Consider the following 25,864-nt stretch of genomic DNA (forward strand, 5'->3'; position numbering starts at 1 on the left):
TGGGAACTGAGTTGAGATTGAGCAGTGCTTATCACCCACAAACAGATGGTCAATCAGAAAGAACGATACAGACTTTGGAGGATATGCTCAGAATGTGTGCCCTAGATTTCCAAGGCAATTGGGAGACCTATTTACCACTGGCTGAGTTTGTGTATAACAATAGCTATCATTCGAATATTGGTATGGCTCCGTATAAAGCCTTGTATGGAAGGAAGTGTCGTTCTCCGATTTGTAGGGCCGAAGTAGGTAATCGACCTTTGTTGGGACCGGAACTTGTGCAAACGACAACTGAAAACGTGAAATTGATCCAACAAACTGAAAACTGCACAAAGCCGCCAGAAGAGTTATGCTGATGTCCGAAGAAGAGACAGAGAATACGAAGCCAGGGACCACGTATTTATCAAAGTGACTCCAATGAAAGGCCAGACACGGTTTGGAGTGACAGGCAAATTAGCACCCAGATATGTTGGACCCTATGAAATCCTTGAGAAGATTAATTCAGTGACATATCGGGTAGCTTTACCACCAGTCATGGAACATATGCACAATGTTTTTCATGTCTCTATGCTTCGGGATTATTTAAGAGATCCACTACATGTGATTGAACCGACTCATGTGCTTTTAAAAGATGATTATACATACGAGGAGATGCCAATGCAAATTGTAAATTGCCGAATCAAAAGATTGAGAAACAAGGAAATCCCGTTAGTAAAGGTTGATTGGCAGAATCACAGAGGAACCTATGTAACTTGGGAGACAAAAGAAGACATGATGAGAAGATACCCTGAGTTGTTTCCTTTGAATCTGGTATTCTTCCAGAATGAAGGTAATTCAAGTTTGGAGGACCAAACTCTTTAAGGGGGAAGATTGTAACAACCCCGACCCATAATTAACGTGCAATCCATGATTAAGAAGGCTTAATAAGTAATTAAAGTGGAATCTTGCATTACTTGCATGTGTATTGCCTTATTTGTGCTTATATATGTTTAACGTAGAAATATTTGTTCATGTTTCCGTTTCGGTTTGCGAATTGAAAGCCTTATCGGCATCTGATTCAAAAATTGACTTGGTATACGTGTTATTTGGAATTTTTAGAACATTATGGCAGGTTCAATTGAAATTCAATTCAGAATGACTTAATTAGAATAATTGAATGCCCAATTAAGCCTAATTAAACAAGTTCTTAATTCAAGCCTATATAAGGCTTATACACCCCACTTAAGCCATATTTTCCCATCATCTTTGAGCCTTTAAGAGACAAAATGTGAGTGAGAGAGTGGGAGAAGAGAAGATTGAGCTCATCTTAGGAGAATTGTAAGAGAATTTGGAAGGTTTGGCTTGAGACTTCAAAAATTGACCATTGAGAGTGTAATTGGCCATTGAAGGTAAGAGTTCAACCCTTTAGCTTTGAAATTAAGTCACTTAGTACATGAATTCAAAGAATTGGGTTGTGTAGTGCAAGAATTGAACTTAGATTGTTGACTATGGGAGTGTACCATATATGCATGCATACTTCATAGTATTTTGAGGTTATTTTCCAAGAAATTCCTCATGCATGTTACTAAATCACTTTAGTTTTGGGAATTCATCAAGTTTCATGCCATTTTGAGCCACTAGATCACGTTTTGGAAGTCTTCAAGTCAAAGCAAAACATCCATGTTATGTTTTCTAAGAATTAGGTTTTGTTTTGTTTAATTAGCAAGTTTTTGGACTTTGATTTTGCGAAATGATTTAGAATTCTCAATGTTTCCCAAGTTTACATATGATTTCTCAAGTTTTTGACCCAAAAGGAAGAGTTTTGTGGTGTTTGAATTGAGTTTGGAAGCTTAGAGGTGAATCTGGAAATTCCAGAATTCGACCTCTACGCTAGAGCGACAGATTCTACACTCGAGCGACCACTCTGTGATTTTGCACTTCCACTCGAGCGACCAGAGGTTCACTCGAGCGTGAAATGCATGCTCCCAGAAGTTTGCATGTTTTGCAGACCGTTTGAGCGACAAAAGTTGTGCTCGAGCGAGGGTAAGAGTCTCACGCTCGAGCGAGCATCGATCGGAAAAATCAAGCAACTAGCACTTTTGCAAAAGTTTACAGATGGCTCGAGCGTAGGAAGTTGCGCTCGAGCGAGGACCCTGTTTTCAGCAAGTTTTGTTAACTATTTTCAAGTGCATTTTAGCATCTTCATTGCATCCTAGGCATTCCCAGGCCATGATTAAGACATAATAGTGAGGGTAAAACATAGAAAAACACTAAGAGTGAAACGTAATAAGCTAAGAATATTCTGAGCGTGTTTCAAATGTGTATCTATTATGTGTTTGTGTAGGTGACGCGCCATAAGCTATCCGGTTGTCTGTTCTGTCTATCTGCTTGGGAGCCATTTGTGAGTAATAACTTTGTAAAACTATGTTCAATTATAAGTATTTTCTGAATGATATCAGATGATCTATTTATAAAATATTAGTTTTTGTATGAATGAATGATTGTCCAATGCTTTTGAAATGTATTCGTGGCATTCTTAGCTTCAGATGACATCTATTATCTGTTTTGTTACGTCCCAGTTATGGGTCAACTGTACGTCTCATGAGCCAACTGTTATGGATCCTTCTCTATACGTCCCAATTATAGGCCAACTGTACGTCTCATAAGCCAATTGTATCGTCTCCGTGCACGTGAGTTAACTGTACGCCTTTATGGTCGTCACTTTATTGGTCAACTGTTTCTACCAGTGCTAATGAATGTACCACATATGTTTAACTGCAAATTCTGACTATGAATATGATTCTGAATCTGTATCTGTTATGACCTATGATTTCTGAACATGATTATGAATCCATTTCTGATAAATACTGAATTCTATTTTCCGTAACTATTATGGACAGCATTCATTAAACCCTTTACTCTGTTATTATTCATTAGACTCCAGCTCACTATTTATATTATGTATGTAGGTGATCAGGCACGTGACCAAACCCAAAGTTGATAGCCTAAGATTTTGTTTTGTCAGCCACCCTTTGCGTCTATTGAGGAGGTTCTGGATCAAGTCAAGCCTTGTGGCCTTGTTTCACGAACATTTAAAATTTTGTTTTCTTTTGGTTTTTGAACAAGTTTTTGGTTATCTTTACATGGGGTGACGTAAAATTACTATATCTATGTGACATCACGTATATGTTATGAATTTAAAATTTATTTTGTCCCATGTATGTCTGCACAGCTTAATGGACATTGTACTTTGTGTATTTGCTTTCGCAACCCCTATTTATATGTTATTTTATTCAGAGGCCTTTGGTGATCCAAGGATTATTGGCCGGTTGTAACGCTAAACTGTAGACCGCCCAGAACTCCGCTTCGCGCGCGGGGGCGCGAATCATTTGTTCTTAGCTACTACAGTTCGAACTCATGTCACGGTTCTGAATCTAATCTCGCAAAGTGCAATGCAAGATTAATAAATCACTAAAGAGTCCAAATCGGGCAAATCGTTTTGGAAAATCGATTTTTAATAAAGAAGTGCCAAACGTGGCCTGCTTTGCCAGATACAGAGTCGCCACATAAATATTTTGTTTTGAAAAATTTAGGAAATCATGACTCATGCCTAAGGCCACGTGTCCGTCATCACCAAAGTTGCCTCGGTTCGGGAACATGGGTACGAGAGGGGAAGGTCATGCAATGAGCACCCCCGCTCGCCCGATCAAAGGATCGGCCTTTACTAAGCATGATATGTTGTTTTTGAAAACACATGTGTTCTTATTCCGGTTATTAACCTAGAATTACTATGTGATGCGCGCAGCATACAAGTATAGACTAGATCGCCTAAGTTGGAAAAAAACATTTCATGTTCGTTTATTTGAAAATGGTTTGAAGTTTGCTACTCGCAAGTAGACTAAGTCGTGGATTTTGCCACCCTTGCCACTCCGCAAAGTGAGCTTAAAACTCACAATCATCGAGTTGTTCCAATCCAGGCAATCAAGCCTTCACCCACAGGTATTCAAACAGTTAATCACTTAAGCAGTTAGCCTCATGGCAAGCATGCTATCATCACAACACTTACACGCATGCAAGGATGCTAAAGCATAAACACTCACAGTGTACTCTAAGCCAAAACAGAAGCTATGTTAGAAAGCAATGCAAGCTCCTAACTACGTCAAAAATGCCTAATGTAACACATGCAAAATGCAACTAAGATAGGCTCGACCATTCTAAGATGTCATGCGAATGCAATTAGATAACATGTATTCACTTTGGAATTAAAATACAATGCAGTTAGCATGATGTGCCGAGCCTGGTGCATGCAAGACAAATGAATTATGCCAACATGCTAGCATAAGGATGCTAATTGAAAATGCCCTAAAACTAACCATTGAAAGCAGGTAAGTAAAAGGGAGAAAAAAAATGGGGTTGGAAGACATGCATCACACACACGCACACTTATTTACAACATCGCCCTCTCAGAGGAGCTAACTAGCTACGCTAATTAAACTAATTATTACAAATCAACTAATTAACTAACTTAGCTAATTAATTATTACAAGACTTTAACTAATTAATCAAATTAATTAATTTACAAAACCAGCTAAGTAAGCAATTGAAATGGGCTGCTACAGCTCTGCCTCGGAATGATGAATAATGCATGCTCGGTCGCATCCTCCTGGAAATCTAGTATCCTGCCTCACGATGCCTCTGTTTGCACTGTTTTAGACCTCTGAAAACTGTGCCAACCTCCAAAATACTTCTGATCCACCTCATGGACATGCTGAGAGGTCATCGGCCAAGAGGAGTGGCCATCGGCCAGAGTTAATGGCCATCGGCCAAATTTGATAGCCGATCGGCAGACAAAGTGGTCGATCGGCCACTACTTCCTGCAAATTCTCCCTTTTGCTGCAACAGAGCACTAACAGAGGCATGGCAGTGTATTTGCTAGAAAATGTGTGTGCCACCACACTCCTTATCATGTCTAAGGCTCAAAGGAATGTAAAATGTGTGTGCCACCACACTCCTTATCATGTCTAAGGCTCAAAGGAATGTAGTGCTCGGCTCTCGAGCCATCAATCACGCATCTCAATGCATGATGGCCAAAGAGGTCGAATTGCACAAATCAATGTCAATGAATGCACACAAATAAACACATAAGACTCAATGAACCTCCACCTTATCATGCATGATCAAAGGTGTCGGTGACCGAAGGAATGAGGCGCGTTTCATCACTTCAAGTATGAAACGGCCCTCGTTCCCCGTGTTTGGATCAATATCCGATTCCAAACACAATGCAATGCAATGCAAGGTATGTACACACATTGTAATGCGACAAGCATGCAAGAGTCATGCAATGCAACAAGCATACAACAATATGCTATCTAATCAACATGCTAAACATCATGAACATGCAACATGCAAACACCATGAGCATGCAACAACATGCAAACAACAATGTCATGCAACAACATGCAAATGACAATGCAATGGCAAGGGCCATGTAATGCAACACTTAGTGGACTTAAACCGCATATGGACAAACCTAAGAGGGTCCAAAACAGTGGCCAAAATACCAAGACTTAGGCACAAAAGGGGGCCAAGGACACATGCTCATGTGATGGCTCCTCAACTAGGCATAAGAACATAACTCTCAAACATGACGAAGAAGTGACAAATATGAGAATGTGGCAATGAAGTAAACTCTGAAATTACATTCCAAATGAGGCTAAATCATGTACAAATGACAAACAAAGCATGCTAGTGGGCTCAAAGCTTTAAGCTAGCATAGGTACTTGCACTATAGCTATACAAAACATGAAGCATATGGCCAAGACAACCCAAAATAGTCCTAGAACATATCAAAATGAGACTAAAACATGCATGGAAGGAAGCCAAAATAAGCTAGCATGGTGAGCACAAAACATGACGCATACAAGGCCTATGAGGAGGATTACACTACACCTACCAAAACCAAGCATGAGATGACTATACCAACAAAAATCAGAGTTATGGAATGTCAAAATAACACCAAAAATGCACTGATATGGAAGCCCACAAGCTTAGGCAACATGGCATGCATATAGACTCATACTTAAAGCATAAAGCATGACTCACTAAAAGCATTGAAATAGTGAAGCATGAGAGAGTATGGCTACACCATACATACTGAAATCATGGTAGAAATGAAACCAAAGCATGCAAATAACTCAAGTAAGCCATGCTAGAGACCATGAAACTCAAAGCTAATGAGCAAGAATGCATTATGGCTATGCAAAGCATGGAATGCATGACCAAAACAACATAAATCAGAGCTTAAGCATGCTAAAACATGGACAAAAGCTTCTTGGGGTTAAGCCAAAACATGCTAGAATGATGATCTAAACACATGATGCATGTTAGGCTAGTGAATGGATTTGCACCACAAGTGCAAGGAGCATGCATGATATGATCAAACTAAGCCAAAAAAGTATTATATCATGGCAAAAGAAGGCCTAAGACATACTGAAATGGAGCCACAAAGTGGTATAAAAACATGCCAACTTGGTGAGCCATCAACACAAGCATTCAAGAGAAGAGGTGAGGGGACAACCCCCTTCTATTTGATGCCTCAAAACACACTTTTTACCACTGAAAATCCACTGGATTTCAATGGCTAAAAGGCCAAAAGGAGATGATCTCGAAGGCCTAAAGAGGTGGCTCAAAACAAGGCCAAACAAGGCACAAAGAGGGGGTAGACCACCCCCAACACTAAAGAGGCCTCAAAAAAACATGTTAAGCACTTCAAAACAAGACTTTTTTTTTAGTTAAAAGCAAGGCCTAAAACAATATGCAAGGATGATCAATATGGCATACAAACAAAGGCTTAAAAGGGGAATACACTCACCCTTGAAGCACAACTTTGAAACCAGCAGCTTCTGAGGCAAAAACTAACTTTCAGAGCTCAAATAACACTCCCAAGAATCTCGGCTCAAAGATGGCGGTGCATTGCTAGGTGTTGTAGTGCAAAAGTGAAGACAAAACACACTTTAAGGCACAAACTCACACAAATATAGAGAGTGAGGAAGAAATATATATATATAGAGAGAGAGATATATATATATATATATCTTGTTTATCAAATCTCAGAACCTCTGGAAAGGGAGAGGGGCCTCCCTTCTTATAGAAAATCAAGTCCCAAGCTTGTTGAGCAAGCTTGGAACTTGTTAAAATCCATCCATACACGTGTATGGAGGATACACCAAGTGACCAACAACTGGCACCAGCTAGAAGAAAAATATTTGCAAAAGCAGGAAAAGGGGTCTCGGCCAAAAAAATGGCCAATCGATCAAAAATAGTGCCGACCCGCCAACACAGATGGCCATGAAGATAAAACAAGGCCGACAAGCACAAGGCTTGGCCGATAGGTTGTAAGGAGGCCAACAAGCCACCCCCCTTCCCTCAGAAACAAAATCACAAGTTCTTAGTCCACAACTAAGCACAAAATAGACAAGTTGAGAGGTTCTAAGGCAAGGCGCGCAGCTGAGACCTTCAGAAACTCAAAATGAACACGAGCATGGATGATCATCGAGTGTTCAAACAGTGACGTCCAAGTCTTGAGGACGGTCAAAAATGGTGTGTCTACAGTCGCTAAACCTATGGGTGCGGGTTTGGGTTGTGACAGAGTTAGTAGATTCACTAGTCAAATCCGCCATGGAGATTTCTCAAACATGATGCCAATCACAAACCCAGAAGATGAGGGTGGAAGAATAAGCACAACAGTAACTATAAAAGCATAGAGAATTAAGAATCCAGTTTTTTTTTTAATGTTAATATTTATTACACAAAAAAAAAAACAATGGATCTATATTGACTGTCATTATGTTTTGGTAGTTCCCATACATCAGAATGTTGACTGTCATTATATTCACATTAATTTGAAATGAAATTTTGTCATTATGTTGTCAATTGGTATTCATATTATTCACTCACCCATATAATATTGAATGGTGAATACGGTTTCACTGTCTTCATTTCCATTGTGATAAAGGTAATGTTAAGGTTCACATTAAGATTGTATCAAATCACACAGCCACAAGCTTTAACTTTCATTTTGAATACAAACATGATTTAAATGTTCACACTAAAACATACGAATGTGAATGTTCACATGAATTCTGGAATATAGATTATTGATGTGAATATTAATATCACGAATAAAACATCAAATAAATTAATTTAGTTACATTAAGCCAATAGTATTTTTTTTTTTAAGAAAGGATTAAGCCAATAGTTATAAAACAACATAATTATAAAACAACATAAACCAATATGAATATTATCATTGACTTTGTAGTAGCAAATATTATGACAACATACTATTGTATCTTATTAAGCACAATCAAAATAATTAATTATGGTTCTTTTGTCTAATGTATTCTAATGTTTACAAAATCGCATAGAATATGAGATTCATATTCATCTTTTTCTCACCAATGTAAAATGCGTCTTTGAATGCTTTGTACGTCCTTAGCACGTATACAACGACATCATTAAACTTCATGCATTTATCGAGGTCAACTTTACCAGTCCACAACACATCAAATAACTGCCAAAATGACGTTTCCTTCAAACAATCCAGCTGAGGATTTGAGAACTTGGTGCTGGTCATTAGTATTACTAACCCAATGATGTTAGATCGATAGTTGACATTTTTCACCTTTTGGAGGGCTGGCTATTTGATCAAGTTCACCTTTGACATGGAACTGTTCTCCTTTCTTTTGCCATGAAATCTATAAGCAACATCTGTTTGTTCAATTGGAAATAAACTTACTATTAATCGGCACAAATGGTAAATGATAACAACTACAAACCATATGTCATGTGAATAGTAAAATGATTATGGTGAATGTGGATGTGAATAGTCGATGTAAATATTCACATGGGGACATTACAAATCATGGATAAACAAAAACTTAAGTATATGGTGCGAACATTCACATAATATATGTCCAATGGAACGTTCACAGCAACAAATTATAATTTGATTCACATTAAACCAAATAGAGGGGGGACAATAATTGAGGGTTCTAATTATTTTTTTCCAATGCACATTGAACCAAAAAGATAGTGGATAATATGATTGTTCACATAAACACATTATTGCACATGATAAAACAACAATGGACAGAGTTAGATATATGGTGTGAATGTTCACATGGGTTGTTACTCAACAACAATGATAACCAGATGATGTAAATATGTACATTGTCTGTGTAGAAATTCACATTGAACCAAAAAAGGGAGGAAATAATCAAAAATTAGGAGGTTCTGATTATTTGATCACTATCAACAATTAACAAGACCACCAAATCCAATATTGACAAAATGGGGAACATAAAGAGCTTATTACAAAACAATAGCAAATGACAACAAAAAAACTAATAACAATAACCAGATCATGTAAATGTTTACATCAGTTAGGTACTTGATGTGAATGTTCACATCATGGGTTACTCAATAACAAATATAACCAGATGATGTAAAAAGAATTCACATTGAACCAAAAGACGGGGAAAAGAATAAGAAATTGAGGGTTCTAATTATTTGATCACCATCAACAATCAATAAGACCAACAAGTCCAATATTGACAAAAGGGGAGAAATATGGAGCTTATTACAAAACAATAGCATATGACAACAAAAAACCAACAATAATAACAAATCATGTAAATGTTTACGTTAGATAGGTACGCAACGTGAATGTTGACATCAGTCGTTACTCAACAACAATGGCAACCAAATGATGTAAATATTTACATCATCTGTGTAGGAATTCACATTAAACCAAAAGATGGGGGAGAAAACATCAGAAATTGGTGGTTCTAATTATTTGATCACCATCAACAATCAACAACATTCACAGAAGGGGAAAAAATAGGATTAACAAGGATGGAAAAAAAGAATGAAAAAAATTATTTGGCTTACACATGAATGAGGTAGAGACCATGTATATATAATAGATTCATGATATAATTTAAGAAAAACGATATAAATAAGGAAATGATATAAATAAGGAAACAACACTAAATCAGTGATTGACACAATCACAGATTATAGACATAATACTAAAAATAAAAAGATTATATATACTCTAATTTCTATATTCAACACTTCCCTTCAAGTTGGTGTAAAGATATTCAACAATCACAGCTTGTCAATGGATGATTGGAAGAAGCCGAACAAAACTCAACGGCTAGTCCAAATAAATGCTACCGAACAAACTGGTAGTCCACTAAATAAAAAAGGCCAAAAAGAGCTTAATACATCAGTTGTAACAACCCTCACTTTGCCTTAGTCATTCTTACATGCATTTATATGATTTTGTCTTGTCAAATTGCATTCATAAAATCCTCTTTTGTTTTATCTAAGTGTTGTTGCATGCTTTGTTCCTTGTTTGGTGTGTGTTTAGCCGAGGTCATCTTAAGCCTAGGTTGCACCTTTGAACCTCTTACACCTAGGACCATCTTGAAACTACTTTGGTTGACCTCCACCTTCGCCATGGCATATTGGCCGAGATGTCGTCATCTAGGCCGAGGTGTGCATCACCTAGGCCGAGATATGTATCATCTAGGCCGAGATGTTATCCTTTAGGTATTAGAGATCTTTGATCCCTGCACCTGGTGATCTTGTTCCTGGACTGGTATGACCTAGGCCGAGGTGTGGCACAGCTAGGCTAAATGTTATCCTTCCCAGCCAGGATCATTGAGACCTTACTTGCCGAAGCCTTGTCCTAATCCGAGGTCCTTACCTGCCGGAATGCCCATGTCACCTTACTTGTTGAACACCCTTTGTCATGCTCTTGTCTTGCCATTCAGTCACCTTTTTGAGGAAACCCAATCCGGTAGTGCCACGTGCCCCAGCAGAGGGTTAAGTCAGCCGGCAGTGGGAGGAAACATATCATTGTGTGTCATATTTTGCTTGGTAGAGAGAGAAGCTCTAGGAAGAAGAGGAAGAAGTTTTTAGAGTGAGAATAGATTTCCAAACTTGATCCTTAGAGTTTGAACCGTTGGATTCGTGTTTTGAGGTTAGATTCTTGTTTTGCTCTTGTTGTTCTTTATGTTCATCCAACTACATTGTATGATCTAGCATGATTCATAAGCCATGCATTGCTTTGAAATTCGATTTTAGGAAGAGAAAATGATGTTCTTGTGTTCTTGAAAGAAAACCATGTTTTGATCCGAAAGTTTGTAACAAGATCCATGTTTTTGTGTTTGTTTTCATAAGATCTTCAAGTATGGGTGCCCAGGTCCATGTTTTCGAACTCATCTCATGAAATCTCATATTTGAATAAAGAAGTTATGATTTTAGCATTCATGTTCTTCATGTTCTTGTCCTTTATGTTCTTCAAAGGGAAACCCAGATTTTTCTCGACTTCATTTCCTCGAATGTGGCCGTTGGGACCATACCTTGGCCAAGGGGTGTGGGATCTCGGCCAAGACCTAGTTGGTACCCAGCATGTTTTCCCCGAGATGAAAAACAATGTTTTAACTTCCAGCATGTTTTGCTTTGACTTGACCTAGTTTTGAAAGAAATGCCGAGATCCTTTCCTGTCATGTAAAGTGTGTTCTAAGGGTGCATTTCATATCCATCTTTGAGCATCTCTTCTTGTCTTCTTGAAATGCATTCAATGAAATTTATTATGTGCTACTAGTCCTTGGATCCTTGCTTGTAATCCCCTCACCCGAAGAGCTATGTGAGTGGTATTTTTAATAAAGTTATGTTATAAAGTTTTGATAAAGCTTTGTTTCGTTTTGGAAAAGTATTTGATCAAGCATGAATGATTGTCCCTAGTTTTGTATCTAGTATTATATTTGTTTTGATGACATTCTGGGAAAGTCTTTAGTGCCAGGGGACTATAATGCAACTGCACCCTTGTTTTGCCACTGACGGTTTTCCGCGTGGGTTTGTTTGTCCGGAATGTCATCCTTTGGTATTATGTAGATGTTATTAACATCCAAGAGGCTTTGAAAGATTTGATAGATGAACTTGATTCATCCCTTTGATTTGTAAAGTTATGATATGTATTGTTTTGGAAAAGATCTCGGATATCATTCATTCAAACCTTTATTACTCATACCATTCACTGAGTATCCAAGCTCACCCTCTCCTTATATATATGTAGGTGTTTAGCAGGAAGGCGGTGATGCCTAGGTGTATTTTGCAAGGTTGTTTTGGATTCATACTTTTGCTAGCATCTTGAAGATTATGCTTCTTGGCTTGTAGTTTATATCTTTGTTTATGTCGGCTTGAGAAGCCTTTTGATCAAGATGTATTATGTATTTATTTTAATTGTATTCAAGTTGTAAAACCACGTTATGTATGACATTTCATTTAATCTATGCACAGCTCTTATGGACTAATTAGATTGAATTTTATTGCTTCCGCACATGTAAGCCCCATATGTATACTCTGATTGTGTGTGAATCCTTGTAAGTTGGCCTTTGGTAATCTCGGATTACTGGCCATCACGGCACCATTCTACTAGGGGCAAAGTGGGGTCGTGATAGATTAGAGCACGAGTTTCTTATAGTACGTTATTCACACACTTTTAGTCCTAAAGAGCTTAGGATTTCCTTTAGAATGATATTAGGATTGCATCATATTGCTTGCTACTTGACAAGGTGTGCATCATCTCGGCATGATCATTTGTTACTTGCATACATGTCTATTTGTTCATTTTGTTTTAAAGTCACATTTTTGCATACTCCTAGCATCATGAGAAGGGGTAGACCTTGAGTTAGCCGAGATCAATCCAAGGACAGGTTGGACAGATTAGAAAGGATGGTAGAGGGTTTGGCCCACGAGTTGAGGCAAGCAAGGCAACAGAACACCGGTACCACATCTACTCTGGCCGAGCAGACAGATAGCCGACATGCAGTTCCACCTCCACCTCCCCCAGTACCACAAGTGCCTCCACAACCAGCTTTGTATGGGGATGGCACGTTGACCTTGTGTAGACACCCCATTTTTGACCGTCCTCAAGACTTGGACGTTACCGCTCGAACACTCGGTGATTGCTCATGTTTGTGTTTCGTTTTGAGTTCCCGGAGGTCTCGGCTACGCGCCTTGCCTCAGGATCTCTCAACTCGACTGTTCTGTGTTTGGTTTTGCACCAAACACTTGTGTTTTTGCTTCTAAGGGTAGAAAGTAGCTTTTTAGCTACCCCTGACACCCACCGGCCTTGGTTTGAGGCCATCGGCCATGTTTTGAGGCTACCGGCCATTGGTGAATTATACCATTGGCCGGTCGGCACTCAGTTTGACCGACCGGCCATCTGTTTGGCCGATGACCTCCTTTTCTGGCCAGTAGCACTTTTTTACCTTTTTCAGGCATGGTGCATACCAGGTGTGCCAGCTGGAATGCACTAAACCTGCCCCGAGGCATACATGTGGCTGTTTTGCCCTTTTTGCTCCTTTTGGTCAAAGTTTCTTGAGGAAGCTTGACCCTTTGTCAAAACTTCCTCAAGAAGCTTGGCCAGCTGTCCTAGCTTCCTCAAGAAGCCTTGACCTCCTTGCCCCCTTTGCCCCTTTTTACTTAGCTTCTTTGAGAAGCTTAGAACCATTTCTTTTGCCTATATAAGAACCTCTCCTCTTCCATTGTTGGAGGTTAGCAAAAAAACAAAAAAAGGCACAAAGCTTATACATATATTCTGATATATATATATATATATCCTCTCTCTCTATATATTTCCCTCTCTCTCCTCCCTTGTGTGTGTTTTATGGCCTAAAAGTGTATTTTTACCTTAGTTTTGCACTAACACACACACCATCACACCTTACTCCGACCTTGAGGGGCTTGGAGGGTTTGTTCTTGAGCTTTTGGGCTGATTTTGATCAAAAGAAGAGAGCTGCATTTGTTGTTCATCAAGGGTTCTTCAAGGGTAACTACTTTACTTTAGTTTCCCCAATCTTGCATTGGCTTTTGACCTGTCTTGCATGTTGATTTAAGCTTTGTGTATAACTGAAAAAAGTCTTGTATTTTCATGCTTAAAATTCTTCATCAAGGTTGTTTTGGTGTTTGGGGTCGACCTCCCCCTCTTAGGCCTCTTTTGGCCTCTTTTTGTGCTCTTTCGACAAGCTTTGTTTACCTTGGTGTGTTGGCCTTCTCACCACTGAAATCCAATGGATTTTCAGTGGTGAGGAAGGGGTTCTAAGGTCTTGCATAAGGGAGGGACACCCCTCTCCCTTGGCCTCTCATTTTTGCATATTCTTGGCTCATAAGGGTAGTATGCATGTTTAGGTGTTTTTGGTTCCATTTCAGAGGTTTTTGTATGTTGTTAGGTCATAATATGCCTCTGTTTTTGGCTGAATTAGTGGTCTCTTACATGCTTAATATACTTGCTTTGTATTCCCTTATTTTTACCTAGAAATGCATCATGACATTTGACCACCATACTTTCATATTTTGGTTTTACTTTGTGAAGTTCTTGGCCATGTTTCATCATGCTTAAGGTCTGTTGACCACTGATTTGGTCATGTTTGACATGTTTGATATAGTTGCTTTGCATTTTGATTTGTGAGCCTTAAGGGTGTAAGTCCCTAGCATGCATTGGTTAGGCTATTTTAACGATTTGGAATCATTTAACATGCCATTACAGTCCCTATACCATGCTTACATGTCTACATTTATCAGCTCTTTCATGCCTTGAAATGTTGGCCTTCCATGTCTCGGGGTAGGTCATTGTGCATGGCCATGTGTTTGAGGCTTTGGGATGCCATGTGTGTGGGTTTTGAGGCTCATTCTCACATGCTATGGCACTGTTTTTTTTGTTGGTCTAATGTCCATGTTTGTCTTCCTTTAGGCATGCTTGAGTTGGCTTTTGTACCTTAGTCTTGGGCTCGTTGATTAGCATGTCTGTCTTACATGATTGGCACCATTATCTTGGCACCTTTGGCCACTGTTTTTGGGGTGGGCTGAGGTCCCCCTCTTTGTGGCCTAAACCCGCCTTTGCATGAGCATGTTACATTACATTAGAAGCATGCTTGCATTGTATCCTACTTGCATGTTTTCTTAATGTTGAGCTATGTCATATACTTGTTGCACATTTGGCATGATTTGTGGCTTAGCTTCATTTGCATGCTTGAGCCATGTTTGTATACTTGCATTGCATTGTTTAGCTTGGGGTGTCAAGCCAAACTTGAGGGGTGAGAAGTGTTCATACTTCAAGTGATGCAACATCTCTCAACCCTCGGTCGTCGAGGCCCTTGACTCTAACATGATGGGGTCTTGGTATTCATTTGTGTGTTGCATGCATTTTCATTGAATGGCAAGCTTGACTACTTAGGCCATCATGCCTAATTGATGGCCCGAGGGTCGAGGGTCATGCCCCCCTTGAGTCCATGTCATGATAGGGAGTGTGACCATGCTTACATTTGCTTGAAATTCCATGCCATACACTGCCTGCCCTCTGCTGCTGTCCACTGCAAGTTCTGCAGGAAGTTTTAGCCGGTCGGCTAAATACAGTGCCGGCCGGCTATCTATTTATGGCCGATAGACAAAAAGGTAGCCGGTGACCACACTCTTCGGCCGGTGATGTTCCTACTTGGTCGGTGGCATTCCCCAACATTCATAGAGCATGCCCTTGGACTTTGGCAGTCCTCAGATGGGCAAGGCAGTGTAAACAGAGGCAACAGTGGCATGGTACGGATTTTGGGGCAAGACAAGTCAAGCATGCATCATCCACGCATTTTGAGGCGGGGGCTGTGGCCACTTTAATTCTGCGTTTAATTTGTTAATTAATTAGAAATTCTGTAATAATTAATTTAGTATTATTTATTCAGACTGTAATATTTATTTGGACCCTCCGAGTGAGGGCAATTGTGTAATAAGTGTGCGTAAGTGTGTGTATGTCTTCCAATCCCACGTCTTTCTTCCCTTTTATTTACCCGCTTATGATGGTAGACTAGGGCATATTTAAATTAGCATACCCTATGCTATGCATGCGTGCATTCATACATTTGTCTTGCATGCACCGGGCTCGGCGCATCATTCTAACTGCATTTGTATTTCAATTCCAAATTGAATACGTGTCAGTTGTAGCATTTCACATGTCATTGTAGATTAGCCGAGCCTATCTTAGTTGCATTTTGCATGTGTTGCATTAGCCATCTTAACATGAACTAGGATCATGCATATGATTACTAATTAGTTTTTGTTTAGGCTCGGAGTACTCGGTAAGCATTTATGCTTTAGCATATCGCATGCGTGTGAGTGTTGCCATAACAGTATAATTACCATGAGGCTAGCTGCTTATGTGATATAACTGCTTGAATGCCTGTGGATGGAGGTTGAATTACCTAAATTGGGATAACGCATTAAAACTGTGAGTTTTAAGCCCACTAGATAGTAGCAAAACTATCTTTTCTAAAGCCCACTTGAGGGTGCAAAACTTGCATTTTAGCCTACTTGGGAGTAGCAAACCATTTTCAAAACAAACATGCAATATTTTGTTCCAATTTAGGCGATTTGGTCTATACTTGTTTACTGTGCGCATAACATAATAATTCTAGGCTAATAACCGGAATAAGAACACATAATGTTTTCAAAAACGGATATCACAGTTAGTAGAGGCTGATCTTCGGATCGGGCGAGAGGGGGTGCTCATAGCTGACCTTCCCCAATCGTACCCAAGTTCCTGAGTCGAGGCAACTTTGGTGATGACGGACACGTGGCCTTTGGCACCGAGTCAGGGTTTCCTAAATTCTCCCATAAAAAATATTTAGGCGGCGACTCTGTATCTGGCAAAGCAGTCCATGTTTGGCACTTCTTTCAAAAAATCTGTTTTCTCAAAACGATTTGCCGGATTTGGACTCTTTGGTTCAGATTAAGAACCGTGACAATTTGAGTCCGAACTGTAGTGAACCCCGATATGAACAAAACGAGGGGACTCGTCCTCCCGGGGCATTCGGGGAAGTCTACAGTTTCTGGTGACTCTGCTGGGGAGTTTAGAGAGCTTGACTTCAACTCATGATATTCTGTTTTGATTTCGCTTATGTGTTTCTTTGCATTGCATGTGCATTGGTGCGCCTAGGAACACCGTGTTTGCCATCTGCCATTCCTGAACGGTTTGCCGGAGGCTTGACTTTGTCAAAGCATGCCATAAGGCTGATCGGTTGTGGGCTCTGACAGTATGGGAACACAAACCCCGGTTTTACCAGGGCACCCTTTTCGACCATTCGACCTAGTACATATCGAACCAAATAGAGGGGGGACAATAATTAGGGTTCTAATTATTTCTTTCCAATGCACATTGAACCAAAAAGATAGTGGATAATATGATTGTTCACATAAACACATTATTGCACATGATAAAACAACAATAGACAGAGTTAGATATATGGTGTGAATGTTCACATGGGTTGTTACTCAACAACAATGATAACCAGATGATGTAAATATGTACATTGTCTGTGTAGAAATTCACATTGAACCAAAAAAGGGAGGAAATAATCAAAAATTAGGAGGTTCTGATTATTTGATCATTATCAACAATTAACAAGACCACCAAATCCAATATTGACAAAATGGGGAACATAAAGAGCTTATTACAAAACAATAGCAAATGACAACAAAAAAACTAATAACAATAACCAGATCATGTAAATGTTTACATCAGTTAGGTACTTGATGTGAATGTTCACATTATGGGTTACTCAATAACAAATATAACCAGATGATGTAAAAAGAATTCACATTGAACCAAAAGACGGGGAAAAAGAATAAGAAATTGAGGGTTCTAATTATTTGATCACCATCAACAATAAATAAGACCAACAAGTCCAATATTGACAAAAGGGGAGAAATATGGAGCTTATTACAAAACAATAGCATATGACAACAAAAAACCAACAATAATAACAAATCATGTAAATGTTTACGTCAGTTAGGTACGCAACATGAATGTTGACATCAGTCGTTACTCAACAACAATGGCAACCAAATGATGTAAATATTTACATCATCTGTGTAGGAATTCACATTAAACCAAAAGATGGGGGAGAAAACATCAGAAATTGGTGGTTCTAATTATTTGATCACCATCAACAATCAACAACATTCACAGAAGGGGAAAAAATAGGATTAACAAGGATGGAAAAAAAGAATGAAAAAAATTATTTGGCTTACACATGAATGAGGTAGAGACCATGTATATATAATAGATTCATGATATAATTTAAGAAAAACGATATACATAAGGAAATGATATAAATAAGGAAACAATACTAAATCAGTGATTGACACAATCACAGATTATAGACATAATACTAAAAATAAAAAGATTATATATACTCGAATTTCTATATTCAACACTTCCCTTCAAGTTGGTGTAAAGATATTCAACAATCGCAACTTGTCAATGGATGATTGGAAGAAGCCGAACAAAACTCAACGGCTAGTCCAAATAAATGCTACCGAACAAACTGGTAGTCCACTAAATAAAAAAAGGCCAAAAAGAGCTTAATACATTAGCTGTAACAACCCTCACTTTGCCTTAGTCATGCTCACATGCATTTATATGATTTTGTCTTGTCAAATTGCATTCATAAAATCCTGTTTTGTTTTATCTAAGTGTTGTTACATGCTTTGTTCCTTGTTTGGTGTGTGTTTAGCTGAGGTCATCTTAAGCCTAGGTTGCACCTTTGAACCTCTTACACCTAGGACCATCTTGAAACTACTTTGGTTGACCTCTACCTTCGCCATGGCATATTGGCCGAGATGTCGTCATCTAGGCCGAGGTGCATCACCTAGGCCGAGGTGTGCATCACCTAGGCCGAGATGTGTATCATCTAGGCCGAGATATTATCCTTTAGGTATTAGAGATCTTTGATCCCTGCACCTGGTGATCTTGTTCCTAGAATGGTATGACCTAGACCGAGGTGTGGCACATCTAGGCCGAGGTGTGGCACAGCTAGGCCAAGTGTTATCCTTCCTAGCCAGGATCATTGAGACCTTACTTGCCGAAGCCTTGTCCTAATCCGAGGTCCTTACCTGGCGGAATGCCTATGTCACCTTACTTGTTGAACACCCTTTGTCATGCTCTTGTCTTGCCATTCAGTCACCTTTTTTAGGAAACCCAATCTGGTAGTGCCACGTGCCCCAGCAGAGGGTTAAGTCAGCCGGCAGTAGGAGGAAACATATCATTGTGTGTCATATTTTGCTTGGTAGAGAGAGAAGCTCTAGGAAGAAGAGGAAAAAGTTCTTAGAGTGAGAATAGATTTCCAAGCTTGATCCTTAGAGTTTGAATCGTTGGATTCGTGTTTTGAGGTTAGATTCTTGTTTTGCTCTTGTTGTTATTTATGTTCATTCAACTACATTGTATGATCTAGCATGATTCATAAGCCACGCATTGCTTTGAAATTCGGTTTTAGGAAGAGAAAATGATGTTCTTGTGTTCTTGAAAGAAAACCACGTTTTGATCCAAAAGTTTGTAGCAAGATCCATGTTTTTGTGTTTGTTTTCATAAGATCTTCAAGTATGGGTGCCCAGGTCCATGTTTTCGAACTCATCTCATGAAATCTCATATTTCAATAAAGAAGTTATGATTTTAGCATTCATGTTCTTCATGTTCTTGTCCTTCATGTTCTTCAAAGGGAAACCCAGATTTTTCCCAACTTCATTTCCTCGAATGTGGCCGTTGGGACCATACCTCGGCCAAGGGGTGTGGGATCTCGGCCAAGACCTGGTTGGTACCCAGCATGTTTTCCCCGATATGAAAAACAGTGTTTTAACTTCCAGCATGTTTTGCTTTGACTTGACCTAGTTTTGAAAGAAATGCCGAGATCCTTTCCTATCATGTAAAGCTTGTTCTAAGGGTGCATTTCATATCCATCTTTGAGCATCTCTTCTTGTCTTCTTGAAATGCATTCAATGGAATTTATTATGTGCTACTAGGCCTTAGATCCTTGCTTGTAATCCCCTCACCCGAAGAGCTATGTGAGTGGTATTTTTAATAAAGTTATGTTATAAAGTTTTGATAAAGCTTTGTTTCGTTTTGGAAAAGTATTTGATCAAGCATGAATGATTGTCCCTAGTTTTGTATCTAGTATTATATTTGTTTTGATGACATTCTGGGAAAGTCTTTAGTGCCAGGGGACTATAATGCAACTGCACCCTTGTTTTGAAAGTCCTTAGTGCCAAGGGACTATAATGCAACTGCATCCTTGTTTTGCCACTGACGGTTTTCCGCGTGGGTTTGTTTGTCCTGAATGTCATCCTTTGGTATTATGTAGATGTTATTAACATCCAAGAAGCTTTGAAAGATTTGATAGATGAACTTGATTCATCCCTTTGATTTGTAAAGTTATGACATGTATTGTTTTGGAAAAGATCTCGGATATCATTCATTCAAACCTTTATTACTCATACCATTCACTGAGTATCCAAGCTCACCCTCTCCTTATATATATGTAGGTGTTGAGCAGGAAGGCGGTGATGCCTAGGTGTATTTTGCAAGGTTGTTTTGGATTCATACTTTTGCTAACATCTTGAAGATTATGCTTCTTGGCTTGTAGTTTATATCTTTGTTTATGTCGGCTTGAGAAGCCTTTTGATCAAGATGTATTATGTATTTATTTTAATTGTATTCAAGTTGTAAAACCACGTTATGTATGACATTTCATTTAATCTATGCACAGCTCTTATGAACTAATTAGATTGAATTTTATTGCTTCCGCACATGTAAGCCCCATATGTATACTCTGATTGTGTGTGAATCCTTGTAAGTTGGCCTTTGGTAATCTCGGATTACTGGCCATCACGGCACCATTCTACTAGGGGTGGAGTGGGGTCGTGACTTCAGCACCACACCCTAGAAAGGGAAAAAAACAGGGACTAAAATGCCCTAGAAGAGCTGTCGAATCATCTATGGCCAGGAAACACCCTCGTCGACAGCTAACAAGACCCTGGTTGGCATCAGAAGCTGAAGCTGAAGCTAATGCCGGGAGATAGTTTATGGTCATATCTAATCGTTCTAGAAACTGGTCAAAACTAATGTCGGGACAGTTTAAGGTCATGCTGGACTGTTGTAAGAATTGACCAGAATCAATGTCGGGACAGTTTGCGGGGTCATGTCGGACAGTTGTAGGCACTAATTGGAATCAATGTCAGAACAGTTTAAGGAGTCATGTTAGACCATTGTAGAGACTAACTAGAATCAATGTCAAGATAATTTAAAGGGGTCATGTAGGACCGATGTAGAGAATTGGATGTTGAACCAGCAAGCGTGGCTCATACATAACTTATGACATCGTGTTAAACGCTGATGGCAACAGATGACTAAGTGCGCCAAGGGACAGCTTATTAGAAAGTGCGCCAGAGGGCGGCTTTGGTAGTGCACTAAGGGGGCGACTTGGGTTGTGCACCAGAAGGGACGACTTGGATTGTGTGCCAGATGGAGCGGCATAGGTGGTTCACATGGTATATCACCATGCTCACCATGATATAGGTATAATACCCCCCTCAAACTCAAATAGGTTTGAAGATAGAAACCTATTTGAGGTTGAAATAAAAGGAAAGGCAAAGTGGAGTAGAAACAAACAAAAAAATGGATTGCGAATAAAAAAATATATATATAATAGAGGTATTTGGGATAAGAATAAAGAAGTGGATAGAGGAAGACATCACCACGAAGTGATACTGAAAGAAAATATGGCAGTGGAATGGGTTGAGGTTCAGCAAGCGACCAAGGCAAGACTGCCGCTTGTCAGTGAAACAAAACTACTAGGTACTTAACCTAGCTCTGATACCAAAAAGAATGAAAAGAATTATTTGGCTTACACATGAATGAGGTAAAGGCCATGTATATATAATAGATTCATGATACAATTTAAAAAACAATATAAATAAGGAAATGACACAAATAAGGAAACAATACTAAATTAGTGATTAACACAATCACAAATTATATGCATAATATTAAAAATAAAAAGATTTTATATACTCTAATTTCTATATTCAACAAAAAAGACCTTCATGCAAGAAGCTCCCTTTTAATTATTTTACTTAGTCTTTTTATTTTAGAAGTTATTCACCATCATGTAAAAATAGATGATTAGAAAGCCAACCAATAGGATTGCATGCAAACTTTTCCTAGTTATTTTATTTCTTTCTAGAAAACCCTATCTTGAAGATAGATGTAGTGAAAGACTACTACCCAATTAGAATATCTCAAATCATTTCTTCCCAAAACTGTCACTGTTGCAACAAAAACTCCCAAACCCTAACCCTAGGTTTCTTATCGCTTCACTACCATCGCCCACAATCGCCGACAGCTGGTATTCCATTTCAATCCATCACTACGAACGTTTACATTGATTCAATATTACCAACTGTGTTTCGTTCATGGCTAGCCACAATGAGAAGCAAATGTAAGCACCCATCCTTCCACCCTCTGTTTTTCTTTCAATTGAATCTAAATAACTAATGTAAGAATTTACATTACCTAGTTATTATTGTTGTTTTTTGTTACGATGGAATATGATCGGTTTTGATTTCAGAATATAATAGGGGCAGGAGAGATAGAGAGTGTTTTAGTCTTCTTACCTCAAATAGAATCTAATGAAATAGTAAAAAAAAATATAAATTAAATGAAATAAAATTCTTAAAAAGAGAATTTATTAAAAAAGCTCACTTAACATAATTATTTTTATATTTATAATTAATCTCCTATTGTCTTTAAAAGAATGACGCGCCTGATTTATTTTTGCTGCACACAAAATAAGGAAAAAAACATTCAATACTTTTAGAGGATTTATCGTGTGACGAACGAGATTGCACAATACTTCTATCATTCTGAGAGTACATAACAAACTAAAATGGTGATCCAAAAATAATAAGGTATCTTTTGGTAACACTTACATTTTCAGTTTTTTATTTATATTTATAAAATTTTAAAAAATTTAAATAAAAATTTATTTGGTAAAATTTTTGATTTATAAATCAGTGGTCTCAGTTTATAAATTTGACCAAAAAATGAAAACACAAAAAATGTGTTTCCATTTTGAGTTTTCAGTTTTTTTTTTTTTTACCACCCAACACTAGCCACCACCCGCCACTATTTTCCACCACCGTCTTCCGCACCCCTCACCAACCACCCCCCACCACCACCACCACTCACCACCCACCATCCGCCGCCGTCACCACTCACCTGCCACTCACTCGCCACCATCACCCACCCCTCGCTACCACCACTACCACTACCCACCACCCACTTGCCATCCACCCGCCACTATCATCCACTGCCCGCCGCCACCACCACCTGCCACTTACTTGCCACCACCACTCACCACCCACCTATCACTACCATCCACCACCTGCCACCACCAGCCACCTGCCACCCGCCTGCAACCACCACCACCACCATCACCCACTACCCATCCGCCACCACCACCCACCACTCAAAACCACCACCACCACCACCACTCACTCGCTACCACCTACCACCCGTCACCGTTACCTACCCACCCACCCACCCACCACTACCCGCCATCTGCCACCCACCTACCACCGCCACCGTCACCCACCCACCACCACCCACCATCCGCCACCCACCTGCCACCACCCACCTGCCACCACCACTAGCCACTCGCTACCACCCACCACCCGCCACTGTCACCCACCCACCACCACCACCCGCTACCTACCGGCCACCACCACTCACCCGCGCGCTACCCATCGTCGCCCACCACCAGCCACCACCACCCATCCACCACCACCACCACCCACCACCTACCCGCCACCACCACCAACCACCCACCACCCACCCACCACCAACCACCCACCACCACCCACCACCCACCTGTCACCACCACCCACCCACCACCGTCACCACCACCACCACCCGCCACCCACCTGCCACCACCACCCACCCACCCACCACCGTCACCACCACCACCCGCCACCTACCCGTCACCACCACCCACCCGCCACCACCGCCTACCACCCGCCGCCGCCACCACCACCACCATCACCACTGTAACGCCCTCAAAATAATAACAATAAACCCATCAGATAAGACATGCATTTACATATAAACTAACCACATTCTTTTATTCATTAGAGTTCCATTACATAAGTATTACATGTTAACATCATAACAAAATGCCCTACGGGCTTACAGCTTTCCAAGTTAACACTTGGTTACAACAAAAGAGTACTAACTCGTTTACACATAAAGCCCTTGGCTTGAAGTTACATGTAATACATCAAAATCAAAACGACAAAACATGTCCATCTCTAGCCTCCCAAGCTATGTCCTTGGAGGTGGCATGCTTCCTGCACCTGAAAATGATATTTCCATATAGGGTGAGCCACAGCCCAGTCGAAATACACTAAACCAACCATGAACAATGCCTAAAATATTAGCAATTGATAGATGGCCAACACTGATACAATCACATAAATCACATATTTATGTCAAACGACTTACAAGTCCAAGTTTCCTTTCATTTTCCCTTTTTCAACGGATAGGCATATAAGCACTAACCACATGCTCAACAGATATGAATAACAACAATATCCACATTCTCAGATAAGCAAATAAGCTATATCCACATTCTACAACAGATATGTATAACCACAATATCCACAGATAAGCGTAGAAGCTATATCCACACATCACAAAGATAAGCATATAAGCTCTATCTTCACTTCTTTAGACAAGCATATGAGCTGTATCTACGGAGTTCATCCCCTATCTTCTCCCAACACTATCCGGTTTAGAGGTACATCCCCTATCTTCTCCTAAACCGCGGAGTACATCCCCTATCTCCTCCTCTACACATAACGTATATAAACACATTGGTTCTATATACAATCACCCAATACATACAATTAATGTATTCTATCAACCGTCAAGTTCCATGACACATTTCATTGATTAGTTTCAGTTTGCCTAATCATCATGCATTGTCTACAACAATCACGACTATCCTCCACCGATAGCCCAAAGCAGTTATTTCTAAACAGAAAATAAATGCACAATGGATATTCAATCAACATTTCATTTCTTCATTCTTCTCAATTAATTATCCCAATTAATTAAACAATGTAATTAGGTCAATTCCCATAATTAACATTTCAACCCTTAGGTCCCATTTTCATCAATGATTCAACAATCATTCCATTTTTCTATGCCAAACATGCATCTAGGTTTATTATGAATAAAACCCCAACTTTTGTAAAATTACACAAAAGCCCCAAACTTTCACAAAATTACCAAACCAAGCCCAACATCTCAAAATACCAAAATTCAAAGACAAAACCCATAGAGAGGAGTAGGTTATCCCTACCTTGAAGTTTTAGCCAAAAAGGAGATGAAGACTCGAAGATCAACGTGCTCCAAATCCAAACTTTTTCAGATTAAATCGAAGCTCTCCACACCCTCTATCTTTTTAACAAAGGCCCTAGGCTAGATTCACACCCTAGGGAGATCAAACCTTATAGAGAATGTAAGTTTAGAGAGAGAGAGGCTCGGATTTAGGTTTTGCTCAAAGAAAAGAGGTGAAAAAGTGATGTTTAAGACGCTATTGTCCGCTGATATAAAACACGCTCGCTCGAGCGAAGGCTTGGTCGCTCGAGCGACCAGACACAGAAAACTCTCGCTCGAGCCAAGAAGTTCTCGATCGAGCGAAGAAAAACCCAGACCGCTCGAGCGAAGGAAGCTCGCTCGAGCCAAGAAAGACAGCTCTCAGGTCCAGAACCAGGTGCAACCGCTCGCTCGAGCGAGCCACTCTGGCTCGACCCACCAAACACAAACCCCACTCTCGCTCGAGCGACCAACTCCTCGCTCGAGCGAAGGTCCAAAATTCTGGGCAGCAACACTAGGCTCCCAAACACAACCAACCTGTAACAAACCTGCCTAACA

The 25,864-nt window shown here is 39.7% G+C and overlaps 1 protein-coding gene across 1 annotated transcript; it reads left to right on the forward strand.

The window, feature by feature from the left end:
* Positions 1 to 414: 414 nt before the first annotated feature.
* LOC145802658 (uncharacterized) lies at positions 415 to 1,140 on the forward strand. The gene is made up of 2 exons (XM_082895419.1): positions 415 to 826; positions 1,109 to 1,140. Exons 1-2 carry the CDS (start codon positions 415 to 417, stop codon positions 1,138 to 1,140), a joined length of 444 nt encoding a protein of 147 aa, XP_082751545.1.
* Positions 1,141 to 25,864: the final 24,724 nt, after the last annotated feature.

The sequence above is a fragment of the Camellia sinensis genome, chromosome 11 (assembly GCF_055761805.1).
Source record: "Camellia sinensis isolate YWXY chromosome 11, ASM5576180v1, whole genome shotgun sequence".
NCBI lineage: Eukaryota > Viridiplantae > Streptophyta > Magnoliopsida > Ericales > Theaceae > Camellia > Camellia sinensis.

Coding starts and splice junctions, on each gene's coding strand:
- LOC145802658 (XM_082895419.1), top strand. CDS start 415: ATGAAAGGCCAGACACGGTTTGGAGTGACAGGCAAATTAGCACCCAGA. Junction 827..1,108: donor GGTATTCTTCCAGAATGAAG/GTAATTCAAGTT, acceptor ACATTATGGCAG/GTTCAATTGAAATTCAATTC.